Here is a 27940-nt window from a genome sequence, read left to right on the forward strand (position 1 = left end):
AATATACAATTTCCACTGCTTATAATTAACTTTTAGAGGAGCCATGTTTTACATTTCTTTATTTCAGTATTGGTAAGGACTCTGTGTTGCGTTGGTTAGGCATTAGAATCCATTAGCAGACAGTGAAAATTATAATTTTTAAAAAGGAATTTGTGGGTGGAGGGAGCTTTGGAAATAAAAATTAGTTTGATGTATACCAAGTAATTACCCTGATTATCTATTATTTATGCAGAACTGTGTGGAGAAAGAAGGTAGGAGGAAAATGTGAAGCAACGCTGTTGCTATTTAGTCACTAAGTCTTGTTCGACTCTTTTACAACCCCAGACTTTATTTTTTTGGGTTCCAAAATCACTGCAGATGGTGACTGCAGCCATGAAATAAAAAGACTCTTACTCCTTGGAAGAAAAGTTATGACCAACCTAGACAGCATACTAAAAAGCAGAGACATTACTTTGCCAACAAAGGTCCATCTAGTCAAGGCTACGGTTTTTCCAGTAGTCATGTATGGATGTGAGAGTTGGACTATAAAGAAAGCTGAGTGCTGAAGAACTCATGCTTTTGAACTGTGGTGTTGGAGAAGACTTTTGAGAGTCCCTTGGACTGCAAGGAGATCCAACCAGCCCATCCTAAAGGAAATCAGTGCTGAATGTTCATTGGAAGGACTGATGTTGAAGCTGAAACTCTAATACTTTGGCCACCTGATGCAAAGAGCTGACTCATTTGAAAAGACCCTGATGCTGGGAAAGATTGAAGGCTAGAGGAGAAGGGGGCAACAAAGGATGAGATGGTTTGATGGCATGACCAACTCAATGGACATGAGTTTGGGTAAACTCTGAGAGTTGGTGATGGACAGGGAGGCCTGATGTGCTGCAGTCCATGGGGTCACAAAGAGTTGGACACAACTGAGTGACTGAACTGAAGACTGCCAGGATCCTCTGTCCATGGGATTTCCCAGGCAAGAATAGTAGAGTGGGTTTGCATTTCCTTCTCCAGGGATCTTTCTTACCCAAGGATCAAACTGGTGTCTCCTGCATTGGCAGGTTGAGTCACAAGCAAAGCCCCATCAAGCAACATTTGCTAATGCTAAAGATCTTTAGCATGAAGAAAACTAAGAGATGATTATTGCCAATTATATCTATGTAGATATTACCTGCATATTATAAACACTATCGGTTTATTTAAACTTTAGCTTTTTCATATACAAGGCTTCGGATACCCTGTCTTAATACACATGCATTCTCTTATAACGAGTTAGTAGTCATTAAAATGTCACAAAACTGTACAGTTTAGTCTCATATTATCTGGTACTGAAGACTATTTTGCTTTCTGAACATAATGGTTTTACCCCAATGAGATGTGGAAAATACATCTTCTACATGAGGATGAAACAACATCAGATCAATCTTTCACATTAGTAAAGCAGAGCAAGCTTAACCAACCATCTCGAGCAATACACCATTACTCATTTTGTAGTCTACGTTAATGTTTCTATACACTGTTTTACTAGACCCAATATGACACATAACATCATGTTAGCATTCAACACCTGAGTTCTCAAGGGATTTTTTTAAGAAGCTCTGAATTTAACCTAAATATGAATTCTTGACCCTTGATATCTAGACAATTGACCTGGTTCTACACTTTATGGAGTTCAAAATGAACAAGATTCTCTTTATTAAATATTAAATATTTTACTGGTTATCTATGACACAATGGTAAAGCTGCAAAATGTTCTACCATCATTATTTCTCGATTATCCTGTACACTGAATGTGTTTAATTATCCAAAGACAATCACTGACATTATATCAGAAAACAAAGGAGAAGAAACATTAAAAAAAAATTAGACTAACAAAAAAAAATTAGACAATATTCATATATTAGAAGCCATTGGAGTAAATAAAACTCATTTTTAGTTGTCAATAATTTAAACTAAAAATAACACAATTTTGATTCCATATTTAGCATAAGAAATTATTGAAGCATTTAGCTAACTTCTCATATGATGAATTGATAAATCCTTATCAATTATTGGGCATTTATTAGGTATAAAACATTATTCAGTTGACTGCATGGGTAGGAAATCTTCTGTATCAAAAATAAAAAATCCATTAATCTAAATGCTTATAGAATTTGGAATGTTTTTGAGTCTTAATTCATTAGGCAGAAGACAATGTCTTTTTTAATACCTCAGTCAGATCAACAATATACTACATTTTAGCCCACTGTCTGACATCTCTGTGATATATGTCTGCATTTAGAAAATAATTTTCATCAATACTCAAAATAGATCACAAAGTGCTGTCAATTAAACATATTTTTATTTGGCTACTTAATATTCTTATAAGCCTAATAACATTGTAATCATAACTAATGCACATTATATATTGAAAAACAGTGAAGATCCAGAAACAGTTACAGTTAAACATTTTAATGTTCTCCTGCAATCCTGTATTCTATAAAAATGAAAAAAAAATTGTAACAAAGGGTCTGTAAAATTTTGGATACTACTTTTTATGTAATATTTTACATAATCATTTCTTGTATTAGCTAATACAGTAAGAAAATATCACATCGTTTTCATGATGCACAAGATTCTATAATTTGGAAATACCAAACATTATCTGTTCATTCTTTTGTTCCACATTTTATAATGATTCCATATGTTCATTGTACTAAATACCTTCATGAGATGTTGAGAAGGCAAGTTAAGATGAAGTTAAATGAATCCTAGCAGATACTAACCACTATCTAGAATGGTAGTATTAACTATCTGTTACTTTTATATCATTGTAAGTTATCAGTAAGTCTTACCTTATTTTTTCATGAATATTATGCTGTGAGATTAAATGCATTTTTGTACAGTTTTCTTATGTTTTTTTTTTTTAAAAAACAATTCTCTGAAACTTCTAGATATTAAGAAATTGAGTATAAAATTTTCCTATTACTGAAATATCTCATATCAAATACATGTATTTGTGTTTATTTCTTCAATGATTTATGCTATCTCCACATGATATATGAAATACATGTATATATTCAATAAAACAATTCCGATATATATTTAAAATTTCCTGAATATGAGCAGATTGGTTTCAGATGAGTCTTTGAAATCTTTGAACAGCACTGCATCCTAGTGCATTCCTTTCATTTTAGACAACAAATAAAACATTTACCAACAGTTGGCCTATCCTAGTTATTAAAACTTTTTTACACAGATTGTCACCAGCTGAGCTAAAACAGCAGCTGTCCACTGGAAATAATTGCAGAAATGTTTTGCCCATTGGCCTGAAATCAAACATATGTTTTCCTGTAACAACTAAAACATAACTTTCTTTGTTGATGTGTGTTAATTATTGAGGGATGTTGATTACACAATTATACACCTGGATTGTCACACTAAGCATAGAATCCGAGAGTCTTGAGTGTAGGCATTTTCACATATGCTTTAATTTTTAGTGTTTCACACATTTGAGAAAATATTACTATATTCTGAAATAATTTCTTTTGACTTATTTTTTTAAATGTTTGTCAAAGATCATGTCTATACAGAAAAGAGGAAGCTTATTTTACCCCAAATCTAATCAGAGTTGGAAGCTAATTTGCAAATAGTCTTTATTTTGGATTATAATGATTTTTTAAAACCTCCTTTGCACTTATTTTTTATGATAGGTTTCACAAATTTTCCATGCTCTGTATAAATTTTTCAAATACTTTAATTAGTATAAATATTAAAAAAGAATAGCTGATAATACAGCTGGTGGTTTAGTTGCTAAGTCATGTCTGACTCTTGTGACCCCATGGACTGTAGCCGACCATGCTCCTCTGTCCATGGGAATTTCCAGGCAAGAATACTGGAGTGGGTTGCCATTTCTACCTCCAGGGTATCGGGGATCAAACCTGCATCTCCTATGTCTCCTACATTGCCTGGCATATTCTTTACCACTGAACCACCTAGGAAGCCCCTTTCGCTGATTTTAGGGTTTCATTATTAGTCAACAAAGAAGAATATTCATGTCTTCAAGTAGATCACTTTAAATAGCGTATTTGCCAGTTAAGTCCTACTGTTACAGAGCTATGGATAAGGGCTGTGGGTTTACTCAGAGAATAGAACTGATAGACTTTAACTACAAATGTTACCCAATTTTTTCTCTACAATGCTGATGCTTGGAAATAAATGAGTAGCTTTTAACCCCTAAACATAAAATAACAATGGTTCTATACTCCCATTCAATGTGTCTACTACATTATTCCATCAAAGCAGATATGGCTTTTCAGTAATCCTCTATGATATCATCCTCACAAGAAATAAAAACAAAGAAAATATTACCTTCTGTATAGTAATGATTCCTTCCTGTGTATCTTTGTCAACGGCAATCTTGAAAATCCCTAATCCATCACCATCCACAATTTTGTAATCCATTTCAGCATTAGCTCCTATATCTGCATCAGCAGCTTTAATTCTGGCCACAACGGAAGCCACTGGCAATGATTCTGGGACATTATATTGGTACGACCCTGTGAAATGAAGAACAAGAAATGAACAAAACCTTATACCAAACTAACCAATAAAATTTAATTATCTGGCTATCTTGAACCCTCTTTGTTTAATTTGCTTTTATGTCTTTATAAAATAAGATGATAAGGCAATATGAGACAAATGGCAAGATTCATACAGCTTTAAAAACTCCAAGGAAATGATTACATAATAATCAATATGTCAAAGACAGTCTGGGGAAAAGCATAAGAAGTATTCCATACCAGTATTTCTAGTGGTGAGAAATATACTTAATTTAATGATAAAAATAAAATTTAAATTGTAAACAGAATTAACATTGAGACTTGACTATAGATAATTAATATGCAATTAATGTATACAAAATTTTAAAATTAAAATAGTATAGCTTAGACTTCAAATGGGCAAAAAATGAGCCTAACTAGTTCTCATTACTTAATGCTGGAATTTCCACAATAGTATCTTTTACTGAAAAAGTTTCAGAAAACTGGAAAAGGAAGTTGATAAAAGGCAATAGTTATGACTTGTACATTAAACTCAGTTGGGGCACCACAGTACAAGAGTAGAGACTATGATATTTGAACAGGAAGAAAGAGAAGCAGAAAAGGAAGAGTAACTTTTTCAAACTTTCTTTTGTAAAAACTCTTCACCATCCCTCAACTCAAAAAAAAAGAAAGAAAGAAAACCAGCTTGGGAGGCCGATGAAGAACCCTTTGAAAGCAGGAAATGCCCCTTCAACATTTCCCTCTAATCATCTACTTTCTCCTGCTTCCTCACCCTTTTCCCTTTCCTTTTGGCTGCTAACTGTGATGCATTTGCACTTTCTTATGAAGAAAAAAGAAAGGAAACTCTTTGAGAGAAACAGAGAAAGCAAATTTTATCCAAATGAAGGTACTACATGCTAGACTAAGAACCCTTGGTGTTTGCAATTCTATACATTTTGTTAATTGATTTTTTAAAAATGACCACATCATTTTTGAGTGACCCCTGTCACATATTTAGAAGTTTCTTAGGAAAATCCAAAAATTTCAAGCTTACAATAGTAACTAAAGGGTAGACAAAGAAAATCCCAGTCAAAATGAAAAAGTTAATGATATATTTTTGGCTTTCTTCACTTTGATAAGAGAGTGTTTAATAAGCTAGAAAATTCATGCTCTGTCTTATCAAAAGATGACAACTGAAATCCCAAAAAATCTGTGTCAATTCTTATTTCTCTAGTTAATGAAAAGAAACAGCTAATTCTATAACGAGCCAAATATAATCACATTGCTTTGTTTATTCTTGTCTTCCTCTCTTCCCCCATTGTAAGCAATTAAGAACACAATTAAGGCTAGATTCTTTGGGGTTTTTTTTAATGCTAAACTTAGGATAACTTTATTTTGCCAGGAGGTATCAAAATGTCTGTTTTACAATAACATAAATATCAAAAATATGTAAAATAAGAATAAAACATCTAAAGAAGCAGTGTTTGAAGGAAAACATGGTGACGGTCATATCTCCTGAGAAACTGTCCTTGTTAGACATAAGCCTCTTGCATTTAAGGATACTGTAGTCTACACGATTCTTCTTACTTTCTTGAGTTTTCAAAAGAATACCACATATACTTACAAAAAAGAAAAAAAGGACAGTTGAGAGAATAAGATGAAATGCCTTTTCTTTTTTTTTTTTTTTTTACAATTAGGACACCTCTGTCTAAGAAAAATTTTCTTTTTTTTCCTTTTACTTGGTTAAAGAAAATGCCACATTGCTCAAAGGAACTGAACTGAGGGAATGTGGTTTTCTGGTTCTTTGGACTGGTTTCTTTAGAAACACTGGGTGTTTGCATTAAAAAAGTGTGGTAGATAGCAAAAGCAATGTTCAAAGTTTATGAACTGCTTAAAAAAAAGTGCGGAATGAGAAATAAAGTTCAGTACTCTTTTTTTAATCTTTACAAAATAAAGCAGTACTTCTAGTATATAGAATTCATGAAGTGTATTTGAATGTTACTATTTATAATTGGGAACAACCTCAGAGCTTACAGAATGTAAAGAGCAACATGTCTTTGTCTAAAAAAGAGTAATACATAAACAAACTTAGTAACTGTCTAGTATTCAAAGTGAACCAAAAGAAAAAAGAATTACATTTAAGACAGAATACAAGGTATAATTGCTCTTATTTGCTTCCAATACCTTTATTATTTCATATTACTGAATTAAAAATCAAATCCCTGATAAAATTGGAGGAGAATGTAATTGAGATTAACTCTTTGAGACATATTTAGGAAAATTCCTTGTTAAAGACATTCCTATAATCTGGAAGGGAAAGCGAGCATGCCTGCCACATGCCTCAGAACAGCTTACTTCGAGGAAAGCGAGGAGGGTTGTCGTTGACATCAGTGAGGGTCACGGTGACCGACGTGGTTCCAGAGAGCCCTCCGTTTTGACCAACCATATCCTTTGCCTGAATAACAAGCAAATACTGGTCTTTAGCCTCTCTATCCATGTTTGGAAGGGCGGTCTTGATGACTCCTGAAAAATTTCAAATCCCAGTAAAACGCATCATGAATCGCTGCATTTATACTAGCGAAGAACACTGATATAGGTAGAAATAGCTCGAGTCGTTGCCTCCTGCTGTTTTGTTTACTTTTAATAACTTTAAAACATATTAAAGTCCAAAAAAAATATAACAGCTATATAAACATTACAAAATGCAGAAATCACTGTAATGTAGAAGACCAGGGTGGAGAGCATTATCTCTAGGTTTTATGGAAATATGACTCAAAAATACCTGCTTAAATAAAATCTACTCTAGAAGACTGGGCAGTTGCCTGTAAAATGTATGACTATGAATCTTTTTCTCTCTCACCCTCTCCAACATCTTAATTCCCAGTGACGTGAAATCACCATAAACCCTTTCAGCTATTGTCCCTATTACTCTCCCAGCAAAGTAACTACCTATTCTCTATATGAAAGAATGTGTCATTTATGTTTAACAAACAAAACACCATTCCAAACTATGTTGCTGGATGACTTCAGGCTGTGTCTGTTATTATAAAAACCTGAGAAAAAGTATTAACGATGAGAGTGACTATGTTCATGAAAAATCAAGATACTAAAAACATCAATGTGCTTTGCTGTTTCTTTCTAATAAATTGCATTTAAATGGAGAGCCTTGAAGACTTCAGAGCTATAATAAACTGACTTCAGAACTCCATGCTGTTTGATAAGAAAGCTTGAAAAACAATCACTGCTGCAGTAAATTAGTGGTTTTATATTAATAACCAATTATTATATAAATGTATGAGACAATAGGATAATTATGAGATAAAATTTAGTTTGGCTATGGTCACCCACTGGTAAAGAATCCACCTGCCAACGCGGTAGACATGGGTTCAATCCCTGGGTCAGGAAGATCTCCTGGAGGAGGAAATGGCCACCCACTCCAGTATTCTTGCCTGGAAAATTCCACAAACAGTGGAGCCAGGCGGTCTACATTTCAGAGGGTCGCCAAGAGTCAGACACTACCTAGCAACTGAGCAGGCACACATGTATATAAAATAATACATAAACTTAATATAATATGCTTAGGCTTCCCTGGTGGCTCAGATGGTAAAGAATCTGTCTGCAATGAGGGAGATTTAGGTTCAATCCTTGGGTCTGGAAGATCCCCTGGAGAAGGGCATGGCAACCCACTCTAGTATTCCTGCCTGGAGAATTCCAAGGACAGAGGAGTCTGGTGGGCTACAGCCCCTGGGGTCGCAGAGAGGACTCAGTATACGCACATAGAGATCATAACAAATGAAAACGCATCTATTTGATATTGCTCTATACAGATCTTGAAACTAGAAACAGCAGGTCATCTTTGCTAATTAGATACAGTAAGAAGGCTAGAATCCTACTTAATCATTTCTTGTACTTTCATCATTTCTGATAATGTCTTACCTACACAACTGGAACTCTTTTGTTCATCAATCTACTTTGTTAAAAGTTTCTAACTTTTAGAATTTAAGTCAGAATTTAAATCCCTCATGACTCAGACCTGAGGGACAGGAACTCTGGTATCATGGACTTCTCAGGAGCAAAACTGGGCTGTCTGATAGAGGATGGTTCTTTAGGAAGAAAATGATTGTAAACAAATTGGAATAAACATTCTTTTTTCTGCATGTTTTTATACCCTCCAAATTTATAAAATGTTTTTAAAAGCTGCCATTTAAAAATGTCGCTCATGTTCAGCAAAAAATGTCTTTATACCTTCCAAATTTATAAAACGTTTTTAAAAGTTGCCAATTTAAATGATTTAAATGCTGACTCCTCAACGGACACATATAATAATGGTCTGTGTATATTTCAGCCCTAAGTGTAAGTTACAAGCCTGTATTATACTATACTTGGTCTGCCCTATTCATCACAACATCCTACAGTTTGGTAACTACTCTAGCAGTGGGAAAGAGATGAAAATATCTTTTAATAATTTAAGAATAATTTAAACAATATGTTATTGGTTCCAGTATGTTAAGATTCCTAGTTAAATAATACTCATACTATCTTAAGAAGCCACATTTTTGTTTAGTACTGAGCCGTACCTATCAAATACAAACACACACATACACATATATACACAGATACACCTACAACACATCAATATTTTAAGCATTTAATTACATTTGAGTAGGCCATCTATTGCCACCTGCCAATTCAGGAGACGTAAGAGACGTGGGTCCAATCCCTGGGTTAGGAATATCCCCTGCAGTAGGGAACGGCAACCCACTCCAGTACTCCTGCCTGGAGAATCCCATGGACAGAGGAGCCTGGTGGGCTACAGCACAGGGCGTCGCAAAGAGCTGGAAGGACTGAAGCTACTCAGCACACAGGCGATGTATTGTCACTGCTGTTTTAACAATCACTTGTTCTAACACACTACACTGGACGCTTCTGCTATAACCACAGCGATACAAGGTCTCTTTAACTCCTCCACTGAACTCTTCTGGTTATGTGCACACTGCTTTCAGAGAATCTCTAAAATATCACAAACATCATCAAAAAAAGCAGTCATATACCCATTTGGTTCACTGAAAACTGTCTGAGATGTACTCTTCTTAGAACCATAATGATTCTATGAATATTTCATGTCTGTTCTTCAATACTTCCCTTAACTCTAATATTTAAGACATTGAGTATTGACCTCAATAAGACTCACTGTTACCAAGCTTAACAATCTCTAAGAGTCCTGGGACTTACACATCTCTACTTCTCTATGTCTTCCTTACATTTCTTCCTTTTCTTACCTTTTTTCTTTCTCTTCTTCTTTCTTCCTATCATAACTGTATTTATTTATAATATTTTTAAAATAAATTAAGCATTGATAATCTTGAATATTTGACAATGCATTTCCATAAGATGATATTTAAGAGTGTGTTTCACATTAAACACATAATTAATGGTGTTTCATACAGATGATAAAATACTAATGAAATTCTAAAACAATTTCCTACCCAGTTTTCATTTTTAATTTCTCAATATGTTTAAATGAGTTTGCATCCTGCACAGCTATTATAATGGAGAAAGGTCCATAGCATCTCAATTAACCAGCAAAGAAAACACAGCTGCCTTATCTTCTCATGGTTTTGCTCAGTGGTATTATTTGAAAGAAAACAGAATTATCAGGGGAGAAGTCTGGTAGTCAAAGTTACTCACTTATTTTTCACACTTCTAATTATCTCTTTACAAGTGATCCTATAAATAACACTTTTCCAAAGCAAAAATCATCACTGAGTTTGCAAAGAAATGCAGGGGGCAAAGGTAATTTCCAAATACCTCAATTATTAAACTTTTTTTTTTAAACAAGAGAGAAATAACTAGGTGAGAATTGAAGTTAAATAAGAATATTCAAACATAATAGATTTCTAGTTCTATGGCTTTTGCGAGCTTTTTACTTTTGAGTCTAAGCTGTCCATATTTGGAAAATAATTCTCATAAACTGGATAGGATCTGCATTTTGGTGAATATTATATAGACACACACACTCACAGAGAAAATTGTTTATACTGTGTCCCTAAAGTGGTAAAAGTCAGTCTTGTCTAGTCATAGCCTTACAGTTCTATGAGGCTTTTATGGGAGATATTAGCAATGTTTTAATAATCAATAATTTTAAGCCACTTATGATGAAAAGAATATACCCTGCATCTCTTTAGAAAAAGAGACTGGCCCAGATTTTGGCTTTCTGAGTAATAATTTCTCATTTACTTTTATATTTATAACTGATGTTCACAAAATGTATTATGTGTGAAGCAAATTCATCACTGCCATTTTTCAACAACTGGTGAGTTTTTAGTCTGGGAATACATTTTCAGATGATTTTCTAATGTCCTACCAGCCACCAATTTTCTTTCAAGCATATTGTCATGGAATTTTCTTAAGAATTTGTATGTGTACTACATGTAACAGACAAGAGCCATTTCTGAAGTCTGCCCCAGTTTAGGGAACCAAACAATTACAGATGCATGCAGCCTACTCAGTCAAGTTCTGGGTAGGTCTCAGGAATCTAGGCAACCACATAAGCCCGGTAACACGGGGCTGGGCTTTTCATGTTGTGTGGGTTCAATATACATTAGATGTTCAGGTAAATCTCTGCCTAATAAATTTGTGGGGTTTTTTTTCTAGATTTTCTGTGTAAGACTTGTATTATTTGGTTTCTCTCCCAAGTGAAGAGAAGTGAAGCCTATCGGTTCTGTTACTTAATTGTGTCCGCCTCTTTGCGACCCCATGGACTGCGGCACGCCAGGCTTCCCTGTCCATCACCAACTCCTGCAGCTTGTCAAACTCATGGAAGCATTTAATAGAACCATAAAAAGACGGAGAAGAGCCATCAGTAGTGAAGATGGAAGGTTCTGGAACATCAAAGGACTTCAGAGCTGGCATCACATGAAGCAGAAAGGACTGAGGAAGGGACTGCCGTAAGCTGTGAGCGGACATCCTGAGAAAGCCCTGAGAGCGGGGAGGCGTCTCCACACCCTGAGCCACCACACAGGACAGAACACCCACGAGGGGTGGAAGGAGCGCTGAGTTACCACTGTGAAAGTGAAAGTCGCTTAGTCCTGTCCGACCCTTTCTGCAACCACAGGGACTATACAGTCCATGGAATTCTCCAGGCCAGAATACTTGAGTGGGTAGCCTTTCTCTTCTCCAGGGGATCTTCCCAGCCCAGGGATCGAACCCAGGTCTCCCACATTGCAGGCAGATTTTTTACCAGCTGAGCCACAAGGAAGCCCAAGAATACCGGAGTGGGTAGCCTGTCCCTTCTCCAGGGGATCTTCCTGACCCAGGAATCGAACTAGGGTCTCCTGCATTGCAGGCGGATTCCTTACCAACTGAGCTATCATGGAAGCACACTGTTATGACTGTAGTACTTACCTAAAACTAGGACAGAACAAGGACACAGGCAATGCATGATGCAGGCACCATGTCGTCACACCTCCAAGTTTAACAAAGAAATCCTAAATGATATTTGATATTTAACTCTCCACCCATTTCCCAAGGCCTACAGCTTTGGTGTTCTGTGCAGTCCCACTGGCCCTATGTTTGGATTCTGCTCTGCTGATGGCACTGGAAATCTTACTAATGTTAGAACAGGAAGCCTGCAGTTTTGTTTCACATAGCACATCGTGTAGCCAATCCTGTCACATTGAAAAATGTGACCTATTTGCTTGCAGGTTTTAGAGTAGATAAACATACTAGAATAATCCTTAATCTCCCAGTAAATTGGGGGCCATTATGAAGACAGGTGATGGGAAGCTGAATGGTCCTTTTAAGGCTACATCATTCTTGTTCCAAGGTCCATTCTCTTTGCTTGAACTGTCAACATTGTTTTTTGCAGCTATTCACATTCTTGTTTTGTGGACAGGGAAATTAAGGTAGAAAACACACTTACCCTCTGGTTATCTGGCCTGTAAGTAGAGCTACAGAAGAAATACATGCTCAGAAATTTTACTCAGGCTAAATTAATGATATGTGATTAATAAAAAGTAATGGATATTATTAATATTACTAATATTCCTTTTTTGAAAAAGAAATTAAAAGTTAAACTTTCAGAGATACATTTAATAGTGATTTCCTAGGCCTATTTTACATAATATTGATCTGACATATCTTCAGCATTTTTCATGTCAAAAGTTTTACATGCTTCTCAAAAACGTTGATATCTAAAGATGTGGAAAAGAATGCTATTTCTCACAAAGATAAGGATCATACATCAACTCAGGAAGACTACCTCAAACTCTACGTGGCTCTTTGTATATGTAAGTCATGAAAAATTTCCATTCATTTTTTGTCAGAAAAACAGAAAATGCATTCTCTATAGTCCTCTAATATCTCTGCACTGATGACTAGAGAAACAGAAGTCCGAATGATTACCATGACTAGAGCATTAAAAACTCTAACAAAACAAAATTAAACAAAAAGCTTATCTCCTCTAATACACGATCCTTGAGACTGAAAGTTAAAATGAAGTTTGAAGTTCTAATCATGTGATGTCAGGATACAGACTACTGTCCAGTTGCCCACAGTGGAGGTTTTACCTACACAGGGCCTATGGGACACCTATTATCTTACACAAAGCTAAAATCACAAGCCAGTCACTAGTAGCAGCAAAATATTTAGCCCTTGGAATTAGTACATGCTAGTTTTGGACCAGTTATATAACGCGAGAGGTGTATAATTTGTGAGCAAATTGTCACAGACTTGTCAATGTCTTTCTAGGCTGCAGAGTAGATATATAAGGGAACAGGTGGGTGTCTGAATCGAGGTTCTCAGATCTATCATTAAATCAGCCACGAGCACAACTTTACATTCACAGGATTCAGATCATAAAGCAGAGACTTTCATTTACTTCCCCTTCAATACTTGCTCAATCAGAAGTATTACTCCTCTGTCAGACTCTTCAGGCAGCTTCCAAACTTCATCACAACACTGGTATAAAACAGGCAATGCAGCCTCTGTGGACATTCTAATGAACGATGAACTGGCCTTGAATTTGTCTGTTTTTGTATATTATAGCTGTCATTCTCAAAACATATTTAAAATATGCTCTCCCCACACAGTGATTTGAGAATGAATGAATACTGCCATTTTTTATAATATGGAAAACAGGGTGGTGAATGGCATTAAAATATGAATATTTTAGGATCATAAGTATTTTAGGATCATAAGTATCATCAGTGATTCAAGATCATAAACTTGGCTATTTGAGGAGGCATTGTTTTCCATGATAAAGACAAAATTACTAAAATACAGAGAAATTTTGGATTTTTTCAGTGGTGAACAAAAGCAAGGGCTCACACCCACCCATGCTGCCCTGTACCAATAGCCAGAGAAGCGTAATAGATAAAATATTATTTTATAACAAAGAAAACAGTGCTCCAAATTATAGCCTTACTGAATGTAAACCATTTCATCTTCAAAGCGAAACAGAACATCTAGCCAAACAACCACATTTTCTATCCAGGCAGTTTTGCAACCCATATTTTTTTCCTTCTAAAATGAAAAAAAAGTCATTTAATTTAGTTTTTGATTTAGCAGATCATCATCCTAATTGTTATGTTTCAACTAATTTCCCTGAGAAAGTCAGCCTCTGGAAGGAGAAGCTATAACACTATATATTCTACTGCATGGCAGGGAGATTTTGCTGAAGATTTAAATTTCTACTGTGTGTAATTCCTATGTGAGTTAATTAAAGAAAACAAATCGAAACATGGCAGAGGTAAATATTCAACATTTTCTTATCGAGTCAAGAGACAGCACAGCTGAAAAACTTTTCAATATCTAATATTTTGCTTAATCTTGATAGAAATTTTGATAAATGTAGTAAAATATTTTTAAAAGGTGTTGATGGCTCTATAAATAACATGCTGTTTATTACCATGGTACACATTTTGAAAAATGCACAATAAAAATAGAGTGTCATCAGTTTCAACTACATTGAACCAAAATAACTATTATTAATTCCATGCCAAGAAAGAAATAATGACTTTACAAGGAGAGTCGCGTGTCAGTGTTTACCTGTTTTGGGCTCCACTGAGAAGTATGGCTGACCCTGCAGGATGCTGTAGACCACTCGAGCGCTGTTGCCATAGGTAGGATCGTCAGCATCCGTCGCTGTCACCTGTACCACGGAGGTCCCTACATGACAATCCAAAAATCAATGAATTAAAAACTCCCAAATGCAATAAAACAAGAAAAATCACCAAACGCTAAAGAGGCTACATTAGCGTAAAGATATAAAGATGCTTTCCAGTGTTCATTTTTCTTTTTCTCAGGTGTGTGAAAAATGGATACATTTTTCTGTCTATGACAAACTCCAAAAGATGATAAATGACAATTCCTCAGAAATACTTAAGGGATATGAAAAGATGTTGGTTAAAAAAAATAGGACTGACAATGCCAAGTTAGACAGGGATATATTCTCAGAATTGGGTGGGACTCGACTTTTAGGCATCTCATCCATCAAGGTCTAGCAGCCAAGTTTTTTATCAAGAGCAATCTCTAAGTCTCAATCACAGTCTAAAAAAGCAGCATGACAGATCCTAGCACCTTGACCCTCAAATCATGGGGCAACCCAACTGCTACAGCGACAGAAATGGAAACCTCAGTAACGGAGTGAGTTCATAAAGAATATTTGATTGGTACATTTAACTGGTATTAGGTGGCTACTCTCTCTCTTAGTAGTTTTTTTTTTTTTTTTTTTCATTTGTTTTCACTAATTGACTTATAACAAAAGCATGAAATGAACACTGAAACCAAACCCTCATGATAAGTTGAAAAATTACAACATTGGTTGCTTTTCTACGTTTTGTATGATAGAATGTCGTGTTGCTTCTTCCTTTTACTATGCATTCACTTATTCCAGATAGAAAGCATTTAATGTGATCTGTTGTTTTTTATCTTCACTTGGAATCTCGTCTTAAAATATTAGCTACCCACATTTGCTTAGCTTAAATATGTAAGCACAGGCTATTTTAACATTTATGTCCTAGTTGATGGGCATGGGACAACTCCCTTTTTTTATGTATTCTTTCAAGGCTCAAGTTGCTTTCTAACAAATTCTTGAAAACAAAGCATTTTTCATCTAACATCTGTTTTAGATCTATTCCTATGTAGATCTTCCTTTCGAAAGTCCTTAAATAAGTCATTAAATGCTGATCTTACTACAAATCTATTCTCTTTTCCACATTATGATTTCCCTAACTGATTTCATTTCCTTTCAAATTGGGTAAAAATTGTGAGTGTCATTTTTTAAATTCTGAAGTTTTATCTTTTTTATTTGGTAGACTTAGGAGATTGTGCCATGTGGCTGCTTGGCAGGACCACATGGTGAATGATGTATATTTAAAAATCTTTTTAACAACTAGATTTTGACTATCTTAAAATGTTAGGATCAATGACTGATATTCTCAATTTCCTCTATAATTCACCATCTTTATAGCAATATTTACTCTGGTGATATGTTTAAGTACCCACTTCCTACTTCCCTGGAAAACAACTTGCAACAAAATAATGAAACCTATACCTCAGTAAATTTTGTTGTATGTATTATTTTTCTAAAGTGTTCATTAAATAATTTACTACACACACATCCAGTCACACAGACACACACACCCATTCTTGTGCTTATCTATGCTTTTCTGGCAACAAATAAGCAATCCTAGTGGACTATGAGGGTCTCAAATCTTATTATTTGTTAGGATACAATGAACAACAAAAAACAGCCTTGAATAATAAACAAAGAAGACTTGTGTTGCATATAGCACACTATTTAGTGGCTACTATTTCGTTACAAGTAAACACTTCAATAAACAGAGTCATGGTAAATCCATAGGATATGTTTTATATAAGCATTTACTGTGCTTAGCTCAAGTTTGGATATTTAATCCAGTGAACTCTCTCAGTGTCAAATAAATTCTGAAGATATTTGAAAATCATTTTCAAAAAAGTCCTGAGCCTGCTGGAATCGATCAAATAGCTAAAATAACTTACACATGTGTATAATAGTCATATTGTTTGATATCAGAGTGGTACCAGTGGAACTAAAACTACAGTGCATTATTCAACCGCTACAACAAAAAGCTCCCATTAAGCCAATCTGCACCGCTATCTTCTACTTAGGAAAGGAAAGCCTTATCAAGCCCACCAAAAATGCCCAGGAGAATTGCAGCAATGAACTGAATTGCTTACACACACCTCAAAACCTGTTTCTCTAAACATTACTACTTCCTTCGGGGAGGACAATGTGCCCGCTCTTTTCTCTAAAACCTCCCAAATCTTGTTATTGCTGCTGTCATCATAGCTGTTGTTGTTTCTGTCCTTAAATGAGAGCAGCAGGATGCGTTCTGAAGGTGTGGGTGGTATTGAGAGGGTGTGAATAAGCCTGTTTGGTCAAAGAATGTTTACACAGAACATAATTATAGGCAGCCGCTGCCACTGTGGTTCAGAACTTTTCCTGACTGCAAGCACCCTTGGTTCATTTTCAGTTTGTATTTCTTTAGCAGCCAGAGTCACAGTCCCAAAATAAACATAGGAACAGAAATTCAGGGTCACTAAATTGTGATTTCCCTAAAGGGTTCCATGTAACACACATCTTTGCAATTCCAGTTCCCTGCATAGCGGATACACAGATGAAAAGCTGGAATGAACTCAATGACCTTTATTTCAAGTAAAACAAATCACGATCATCAATAAAATAAAACAAATCACAGTCAGTCAAGTATCATATCACATTGGTAAAATTATCAGGATTTCCCAGGTGGTGCAGTGGTTAAGAATCTGCCAGCCGATGCAAGAGAAACAAGAGACACAGGTTCAATCCCTGGGTCAGGAAGATACCTTCGAGTAGGAAATGGCAACCCACGCCAGTATTCTTGACTGAGAAATCCCATGGACAGAAGAAGAACCTGGGCTACAATCCCTGGGGTCTCAAAGAGTCAGACATGACTGAGCACATATACACAAAACTTTCAAGTTAAAGACCTGAGTTGAAATAGGTGTAAAAACACAAGCTCCATTATTATTTTAAATAAACTTCCTCCTTCAATACCATAAACAATAGGAAATAAAAAATATAAATCAACAGCCTCATAATTTTTTTTATTATCTTTAAGATCATCCATATCTAACTTACATACTGGCTGAAAACTATTCCAAAGGTACCTAAACAATTGGAATTTAAAAGAGAATTTAATAGTATTTGAAATACAGTATATACTAAAGGTAATCTACTTTCTATTTTTCCAGTCATGGAGCAATGATCAGAAGCCCTTTAGGTAAAACGGCCTTCATTATTCTTTCATATATCTCACACTGAGTATCACTTTACCATCATTATAAACAGTATACATTTGAGTATAAATTCTCATGCATCTAAATTCCTGGAGAAATTACAAAAAGCTTAGTGGTGGCAGGTGGATGGACATTTATGGGCTGAAGCACAATCTACAAGAAATAGACCAAATGTTAGCCTGGCTCCACTGATAATCTACCTGATAACCTGGCCCTAGAGGTATGCTTAGAATAGTGAATTATTACCCTAACATGGGGAGAAAGATAGCCAAATCATCATAAGGATGTGTCTGGAATTTTTTTTTTTTTTTTGGTTTGATACTAAGTTTATTTGGAAGGGTTTTTTTTTTAAAAAAAAAAAAAACCCTCTTAAGCATAATTTTAACTTTTTTTTGGTTGGGGGTGGGTGGGTTGGCAAGCTGTACCACACAGCCTGTGGGATCTTCGTTCCCCTACCAAGGATCAAACCCAGGGTCTGGGCAGTGAAAGCACTGAATTCTAACCACTGGTCTGCCAGGGGATGCCCTCATTTTAAAATTTTAAATATTAAATTGAAAAGGGACGGTAAGACCTAGGTAATTTCTTGAAGACACTGAGCAGTGTAAAAGAAGAATTTCTGAATTTACGTACAAATAAAATAATGTGTCAAAAAGTAGAATTTAGACACCAGTTACTAACACATCTCAAACATTCCCTCACTCAAAATAGTAATTTCTATACAAATATTAATGTGATTCTTTTTCCGGTACTTATGATGATTTAATTTTAAATACAAACCTCCCCAAATCAGATAGTGCATGACCAACTCGGGCTTACTCACCCACAGGTGACATTTCGGGGACCCCTGCCGTGTACGGGCCGTCCAGGAACTTGGGCTCGTTGTCGTTGATGTCCTGAATCTTGATGACGAACTCGGACTCGGGTTCCACGGGCTTGTTGGTGAGCCGGTCCAACGCCTGGGCTCGAAGCGTGTAGTAGGCTTGCTCCTCGCGATCCAGTCTCTTGGTAGCATGAATATCCCCAGTGTTCTCATCAATAATGAAAATGGAACTTGCCCCTTCGCCTGACAAGATGTATTTGATGGAACCATCTCCTTTATCAACATCAGAGTGAAGCTGGTGAAAAATTCATGTGAGATGAGATTAACTTACAAGAGAGTCAGCGATATGGAGATACGTAAAAATAATTCTTATGTCAGGCAGCAGCACATGAGATTTTATTGTTCTTGGAAAGATAAGCGGACCTGTATCGTGCACAGTGGAAAAGGCCATTTAGAATGTGTCAGCTTGCACTTGTGAGCAAGACAATTGCATTTCTTCTGGTACCCAGCCTCACTTCCAAAGGAATTTTATATTATTCCCAAAGTTAGAAACTCGCTATCTGTCCTCGCCAGTTTTAGCCATCTTCTCTGACCAGAGCAGCTATTCAGTAAACATGTACAATTGGTCGATTCAATCATATTCCAAGCAAAGGGACTTGTTTGAGCACATTAGTAAGTTTAGATCTAATATATTATATAAAATGCTTAGAAATCATCACATCCTTTTCAGGTACCTTTCCCTCACACCCCCACAACTTGTCATGCTTATTAAGTATGGATAACAGTCCAGTCACTAAATGGGTCTCCAAATCCTGTTCTATGTTTTAAAATTTGAAGCTGGAAAAAAAAAAATTTACACTGCTCTCTGAAGTAGGAATTTTAAATCAATATGTGCTTGAGACTTCAACTAAAACCTTTCTTGAAATACCAAGCACTGCATTAGATTTGCATGATTAACCCCAGCTCCGGCTGCAGGGGCAGCCCCTCCCGATTTGCATTTCATATCTGGAGCTGTCCCTTCTGTGTGTGTCAGAACATTATGTCGAACAGAGGAACCTGAGGAAACTCGGAAATAATTACATCTTTCCCTGAACTTCATAACCTGAGAAATGCAGCACCCACTCTGGAATTTCAACAATCTTTCATCCTCAGGAGCCGCTGTGATTCTGGCCTGCAATTAATACCAAGGCGAAAACCCAATTTACCAAATAGCAAGGCTGCCCTGCAGAACTATGCTGGCACTCTTTAAAAGACAAGGTGCACGGGGCTTCCCAGGTGGCTCAGTGGTAAAGAATCCCCTGCCATCACAAGAAAAAGACAAAGCGCAAAAAATATAGAATATGGGAAACTATTTAGGTAAGTGGGTACCCAGTCCATTTCCATCTTTAGCTGTTGAGGATACTGTGTTTGCACCATGAATTTCTCTAAGTGATCCTTCCATTTCACTGTAACAGCTGTGTTTATACTCGGTTTCAGAATACGTAAGTACCTGATTCATCCTTTAGTTTCTGTAGTTTTCAGCCAGGACAAAATGATACAAAAAAATTAATTTCTGGCACAAGTTTTAATTTAGCTTTGTTCAGGGAGGCATTAGCGAGTGAATCACTCTGCATCAAGATTATCCAGCATATGGAGAAGATGTGTTCTTGAAATATAATGAATTATTTAATTTTCTTAAGTCATTCTCAGGGTGTCTATTATGTACATATGCAATAGCTTGTACGAGGCAAGCTAAAAATCCCTAAAGTTTGACTTTAGGGATTGGGCACTCCCTGTGTTCCAGGAACTACTGTTAATATTCTCTACAGAGTAACCCATCCCATGCTCACACTGAATGACTTCATTATCCTTTTAACAGATGAGGAAACTGAGGCAGAGAATGGCCTGAGGTCACGTGGCCAATGCTGCAGCTGCATCCCTGCAGGTGGCGCTAGTGGTAAAGAAGCTGCCAATGCAGCAGGCGTGACAGATGCGGGTTCGATCCCAGGTCCGGAAGATGCCCTGGAGGAGGGCACGGTAACCCACTCCAGTATCCCTGTCTGGAGCATCCGTGGACAGAGGAGCCTGGCGGGCTACAGTCCATGGGGTTGCAAAGAGTCGGACACAACTGATGGGGCTCAGCAAACAGCACGCGCAGGAGTCTGAAAACATCAGGCTGGCGGAAAGTCCATCCTCCGCGCCTGCACTGGGATCCCGCCTCTGGGGCACGGGCTGTGTCCTGTGAGGGGGGGACATTAAAAGCCACTACAAAGGGGAACTCGGGGCAGAATAAAGCAACCCACCAGATCGCCTGCCCCCCACCCAGATTTTAAAGACGGTCAATGCTTCCAGGGGTTTACAGCCACACACTTCACAACGTGCCAGAAGGGACCTTTCTGACAACACAGAACAGCAGGAGACTCCACCACACTCAACAACACGAAGAACTGAATCCAGAGACAAAAGAAGATAACGGGGAGAATAAAGCTGGGGCTCGCCTGGTGGCTCAGTGGTAAAGAATCCATCTGTCAAGGCAGGAGATGCAGGTTCAATCCCTGGGTCGGGAAGATCCCCTGGAGAAGCGAATGGCTGCCCACTCGAGTATTCTTACCTGGAGAATCCCATGGACAGAGGAGCCTGGCGGGCTACAGGCCATGGGGTTGCAAAGAGTCAGACAGACTGAAGAGACCAACCAGGAGCGCGAAGCAGAGTCCCCCACTGCACGCACCTCTCACAGCCCCTCTCTCAGGCCCCCCTTGCTCATCTGTTCCTCTCTGGGTCAGCAGAGGGTCTCTACACTATTGCTGACGGTAGTGTGAAATATTAGAAAGAGCTTCTGACCATAGAAATGCATAAGTAACACCCAGGCTGCATCTTTAATCAAAGGTATGGGCTCCCATTCAGGGGATCAGCCCTTGCGATTCATTTAACTAACTCCTATCAACTGATAACTGCCTTCACAGTGTGGTGATCCGATGTTCCCTGGGTGTTCAGGTAAGGGAGGATGCCTTCCTCTCCATAAAGGAAACACATGAAATCCTGACTGACCTTCAGCCTGAGCTCTGACACCATATTTGACATTATGCGATATCATTACTTGTTCTCCATTACTGAGAGCGAAAGAGCCGAAAGGTAAAAACAGTTCATATTGCTTGTTTTCCCAGTCATTCAAGGATCAGCATTCTTCTCTTCCACCTCTAGCTGCCACCACCATCACCAACCCATCCCACACACACACACAAACACGCACATGCACGCACACACATCTATTGCAGGAGCCCTGAAATCTACCACCCTCCCCATCACTGACATTTTCCTCCTAGCTGGGACCATCGCTAGGCTCGTAACCACTGCCAAAATTCACAAGCATAAAAACGCTGTGAGTCTAACCTGGTGTCCTTGCGGGGTTAGTAGAAGCATCTGTGGTTGAGAGTAAAGGATCAACTAGGAACTGTTAAGATGGAGATGAAAGTATCAATGATTCACACACTCAATCTGTGAGGCTTCACCACTATACTAACCTTAATAGGTGACGTGAAACCGATACTGTTAGGAAAAACTACTACCCTTCTGTGCTGAAGAAGCATGCTCAGCAAAGAAAAATGTTGAGAAACTACGGAATGGCAATCTGAGTTAAGACGTGTGTCAGTGCAGTCCCCCCGCCCCCTCCACACACACACAAACACGGCTGCACAGTCTCTGTAAATGATTATTACAGCCTAGAGGAGGACTCTCCACAGTGAAAACCTCTGGCCAGGAAGAAATTTCTATGGTCCCAAAATGGTAAGTGAACAAATTAGCAATAAATGAAAAACACAATAAAAAACAAAGATTTTTACTCTACTTGGAGCAGAGTAGAACTCATGATGTTTTGCCTATTTCATTTGCCAGTATCCCCATAAACATCTTTTGATTCATCTAAACAATAACAAAATCTTAATTCATCATCATTTTTACTGTCTGTGTCTCTAAATCTTTTTCAAAGTATTTGTTGTGGCTCCAAAAGTAAATATTTACATTTTTCTCTTTTTTGGCAAATGAGCACACACAGTGAGGAGCACACATCTCTTAGCTGAGTCCAGCTTATGATAAGGCGAACAAATAAGCAGGGAGGTGATCCAAGTATCATGAAAATCCAGTGTCCCTGTGTCACTTCTGTGTTTGGTAACAATGTAAGAAACGCGAAACTGTTGGATTCCATCCTAATCTACCCAGGCCAGGATGCAAAGCACACCTCACACGTGCCTGAAGTATCTGTTTAATAATCTGTTTAATAATCTTGCCTGGAGAATCCCAGGGACGGCGGAGCCTGGTGGGCTGCCGTCTGTGGGGTCACAGAGCCGAACACGACTGAAGTGACTTAGCAGCAGCAGCAGCAATGAGGAGAAGATGGGACGAACGGAGAGAGGAACATTGACATAGATACACTGCCATGTATAAAACAGAGAGCTAGTGGGAGGTTGCTGTCTAGCAGAGGAAGCTCAGCTCAGAGCTCTGTGATGACCTGGAGGGGTGGGAGGGGGGCTCACGAGGGAGGGATATATGTATCCATAGAGCTGACTCACACTGGACAGCAGAAACCCATTGTAAAGCAATTATTCTCCAGTTAGAAAACAATAATAATAATCCACTATGACTCTATCATCCCCCACTCAATGGAATTACGCACTCATCACCTCTAATGCATCAACCCTTTCCTCAGTTTTTCTGAACAATAATCCCAACTTGGAATCTTAAAATCTTCCACTTGGGCTATAACAAAACTCCCCAGCTACTATTCACTTTGAATAGTTCACCATCATCTATGCTGTTACACTGCATGTCAGCAATGATCTTCCTAAAACTATATTGACGTAAAGCATAGGGTACGTCACACCCTTCATCAAATATATCTAATTGCTTCCCATGGTCTCTGGGTTTAGCCCCAGATCTTAAGCACAGGGCTCCATGTGGCCACGGGCCAGCCCCTGGGTCTCCTTCCCATACCCCAGAGGCTCTCTACGCCCCAGGCACCTAGGACCAGTGACCGCAGCTGGAGCAGAGCCAGCATCTCCATCTCTTTACAGACCCGGCCTCCATCATCTCATCCAGCATCTGACACCCAGCTCGACACAATGTAAGCTCCCTTTCACTGAAACCTTAACAATCCTATTCACCCCCACCCCCAAGACATGTTGTTTGCATTTCTCTAACAAAATGCCTTTAACTCTGCTTTCTACTGAAAACCTGGTTTAATTGTTTTCCTACCCTAAGAGCTGGGTCCTCTTTATCACCATATTCCACATACTTAACAGACTATTGTAGTAAATTTTATAAATTTATAATTCACTTTGGGAAACAGTAGCGCTTATTTTATTTCCATTTCTATCCTTTTAAGTTTTAATAGCATTAAGTAGGAAGAAAAGGAACTAAACAAAAAAACATCCTGTACCTCTGGTTTGTTCTCCCTAATCCTCTGAAACCAGGGAGAGGGAATTCAGACACCTTGTTTTCTGTGCCCAGGGTAACACTTGCACATTGATACCTTTGCATTCCCCAAGAGACAGAGTCCTGCAGGAACAGGCAAGCTTTCTTATTCTTGCTTCCCTAAGTCTTATACAGTACTCCACACAGACAGACACAGGGGCTTAAAGAGGGTTTATAGACCACTGGATGCTCTCAGATGACAGAATACCATGTTCTTGATTAAAGCATCTGCTTGCAATGCGGGAGACCCAGGTTTGATCACTGGGTGGGGAAGATCCCCTGAAGAAGAGAATGGCAACCCAACTCCAGTATTCTTGCCTAGAGAATTCCAAGGACAGAGGAGCCTGGTGGGCTCCATGGGGTTGCAAAGAGTCGAACACCACTGAGCCACTAACACTATGTTTTCAACTTAAGATTATAAAGAACAACAACAACAGATCAATGCACTGCATTCTGACATTTTTCTTGTATTTATTTAATCAACTAGGACCTGATATAAACTACCTGATCTATCACTGTGATCCAACTAAAAATGGAAAATATTCCTCAATCTACTGAGGTAAAAAAATCAATTCAATATACTGACCCACTTTTCTTCCCTCTATGAACATGTTCCACTCTGCTTGTTTTCTGACCTGACTGTTGATCTTGTCTTTACTCTCCTGGTTCCCCTCCTCTATAAAATACCGGCACTTGAACTTCATTGAACAACTGTGACAACTACTTGAGATGAAGCATAAGGGTATGATTAATAAATTACTATAATGTCAGGACTGCACTTATTAATGTTTTGCTTTTGAAAACATTACTTTATTACAAAAAAAGACCACTATAGTCATAAGATGAAACAGAATGTTTATCATGAAAGATAACGCTTATCATGAGTTTTGACACTAAAAATATAAAGCTAAAAAAGAAAGCCTCTGTGATCCTCACTGACTAAATACGATGATGGAAATAATTAATGTTATATTTAATTTTTTGGTAATGAATATTTGAATAGGAAAAAATGCAAACTGCATATTATAGAAATAAAAGTTTATGCTGCTACATTTGTGTACAAAAAATGGAGTAATGATGGCTGAACACAAAATATGCATATGTTCCTTTGAACAGCATATTACTCCATCAGAGAATGATTTATATATTGAACATTAGGCAAAAAATTTCTAAGGTAAGTTTTCTACTGCTGATTTGCTTATTATAGATTTTTTTTTTAAGTTTAAAACTGTGTTACAGATTGTTAGAACTCATGCAGTTTACTTTTGCTAAACTTTCACAAGGTTAAAATAATAAGTATGGAGGGCAGATTTAAACAATAATTGGCAAGGGAAAAACTGCTTGAATATACACATTACAGGCAAGTTTTCTTTTCTCATTATGCTTTTAAATACATATTTTCCACATACCACTGGATACCATGTAATTATCAAGCTGCTGAAGAAATATTACAGATGAAAACAAGTTTAAGAGTCATTTTTTTCTGGTTGAAATATTCCTAATTTATAATTATCATTGTGCTCCAGGGTAATGGAACACAATTTTCTTGTGAAGCATCTTTGAGGAAGATGCGTGCTTTAAGAAGTATAGGTATTAATTACCATGTGCGTGCATGCTAACTCGCCTCATTTGTGTCTGACTCTGCAACGCTATGGACTATAGTCTGCCAGACTCCTCTGTCCCTGGGATTCTTCAGGCAAGAATACTGAAGTGGGTTGTCATTCCCTTCTCCAGGGAATCTTCCCGACCCCGGGATCGAACCCATGGCTCTTATGTCTACTACATTGGCTGGTGGGTTCTTCACCACTAGCGCCACCTGGGAAGCTCTTCATTACTACACATAAAGGGCTTCCGTGATCGCTTAGTTGATAAAGAATCCACCTGCAATTCAGGAGACCCAGGTTCAATTCCTGGGTGGGGAAGATCTGCTGGAGAAGGGATAGGCTACCCACTCCAGTATTCTTGGGCTTCCCTTGTGGCTCAGTTGGCAAAGAATCCGCCTGCAATGTGGGAGACCTGAGTTCAATCCCTGGGTTGGGAAGATCACCTGGAGAAGGGAAAGGCTCCCCACTCCAGTATTCTGGCCTGGAGAATTCCATGGGGGGTCACAGAGAGTTGGACACAACTGAGTGACCTTCACACACACACTCACAAAGTAATAAAGGAAAAGAATATGATACAGAAGTACTTAAAAAAGATTAAAATTCCCTAGAACATCTCTTAAAAAAAAAAAAAAAAAAAAAAACCAGTATATTTTAAAAACAAAGGACCACTGTGATTATTTTTATCCTCAGGAAATGTTCACCCTAATGCAGTGGCAACAGACATTCATTCTGGGTCTCAGTCCATACTAAGCAGCAGAGTGGTATCAACAGCCAGGTCCATGCGAAGGAACCAGAGGTATGTCTACTGAATCTCTATTCCGCTCCGTATCTTGCTGCCTTCAGTTCAGTTGCTTATTCTTGTCTGACTCTTTGCAACCCCATGAACCACAGCACGCCAGGCCTCCCTGTTCATTACCAACTCCCGGAGTTTACTAAAACTTACGTCCATCGAATTGGTGATGCCATCCAGCCATCTCATCCTCTGTCGCCCCCTTCTCCTCCTGCCCCCAATCCCTCCCAGCATCAGGGTCTTTTCCAATGAGTCAGCTCTTCACATCAGGTGGCCAAAGTATTGGAGTTTCAGTTTCAACATCAGTCCCTCCAATGAACACCCAGAACTGATTTCCTTTAGGATGGACTGGTTGGATCACCTTGCAGTCCAAGGGACTCTCAAGAGTCTTCTCCAACACCACAGTTCAAAAGCATCAATTCTTTGACGCTCAGCTTTCTTTACAGTCCAACTTTCACATCCATACATGAACACTGGAAAAACCATAGCCTTGACCAGACAGACCTTTGTTGGCAAAGTAATGTCTCTGCTTTTTAATATGCTATCTTGCTGCCTTGATCGCACCTAAATCCTGGTTTATTGCTAGTTATAGATCAGTCAAGGCTATGGTCTTTCCAGTAGTCATGTACATTTATAAGAGCTACACAATAAAGAAGGTAGAGAGCTGAAGAATTGATGCTTTCGAAATGTGGTGCTGGAGAAGACTCTTGAGAGTCCCTCGGATAGCAAGGAGATCAAACCAGTCAATCCTAAAGGAAATCAACCCTGAATATTCACTGAAAGGACTGATGCTAAAGTTGAAGCTTCCATACTTTGGCCACCTGAAGTGAAGAGCTGACTCATTGGAAAAGACCCTGATGCTGGGAAAGATTGAAGGCAAGAGGACAAGGGGCAACAGAGGATGGGATGGTTGGATGGTATCACTGACTCACTGGACATGAGCTTGGGCAAACTCCAGGAGATGGCGAGGGACAAAGAAGTCTGGAGTCTGCAGTCCATGGGGTCTGTAAGAGTCGGACACGATTTGCTGACCGAACAGCAGCAACAACCAGTCAGCATCCTCAGTGTCCACTTAGCCTTAAATCCTGAAGTGAGGATAAAATGAAGTAATGTATTTGTAAGTATTGCATAAAAGGTCACTTTCTATCCATACGTGTACGTCCACATAGAGCTGTACCATGGAAGTACCTGCCTTCCTTGGTGGGGGAAATCTCGATTTCGTTTCAAAAAGTTCTACACTCATGCCTATGGCGTGGTTACTCGGAGCTTCATGTGAAGAGCCCTGCCTTTTTCACCATGGACTGACTGATAACAACTCATAAAAGCATTTTCATTCCACTTGCTACATGCCACTCCCTAGAGAAAGCTCCACAGTACACATCTCATCATCTCTCGGTTGCTGTCTCCAGGACACACAGCCATAACTTTCAACCAACTGCAAGAAAATCTGCCTGGAGTCAGC

General features: G+C 38.1%; 1 protein-coding gene across 3 annotated transcripts in view; it reads right to left on the reverse strand.

Moving 5' to 3' along the window:
• CDH7 (cadherin 7) overlaps positions 1 to 27940 on the reverse strand; it is a 137741-nt gene that overhangs the window by 55182 nt on the left and 54619 nt on the right. For all 3 annotated transcript variants that reach the window (XM_065935119.1, XM_065935117.1, XM_065935118.1), the window contains 4 exons: positions 18640 to 18934; positions 14547 to 14666; positions 6855 to 7022; positions 4330 to 4517 (listed from right to left, as the gene is read on the reverse strand). In XM_065935119.1, the coding sequence (XP_065791191.1) occupies positions 4330 to 4517; positions 6855 to 7022; positions 14547 to 14666; positions 18640 to 18934 (771 nt within the window). The remainder of the gene's footprint in view (positions 1 to 4329; positions 4518 to 6854; positions 7023 to 14546; positions 14667 to 18639; positions 18935 to 27940) is intronic.

Source organism: Muntiacus reevesi, chromosome 4, assembly GCF_963930625.1.
Source record: "Muntiacus reevesi chromosome 4, mMunRee1.1, whole genome shotgun sequence".
Classification (NCBI taxonomy): Eukaryota; Metazoa; Chordata; class Mammalia; order Artiodactyla; family Cervidae; genus Muntiacus; species Muntiacus reevesi.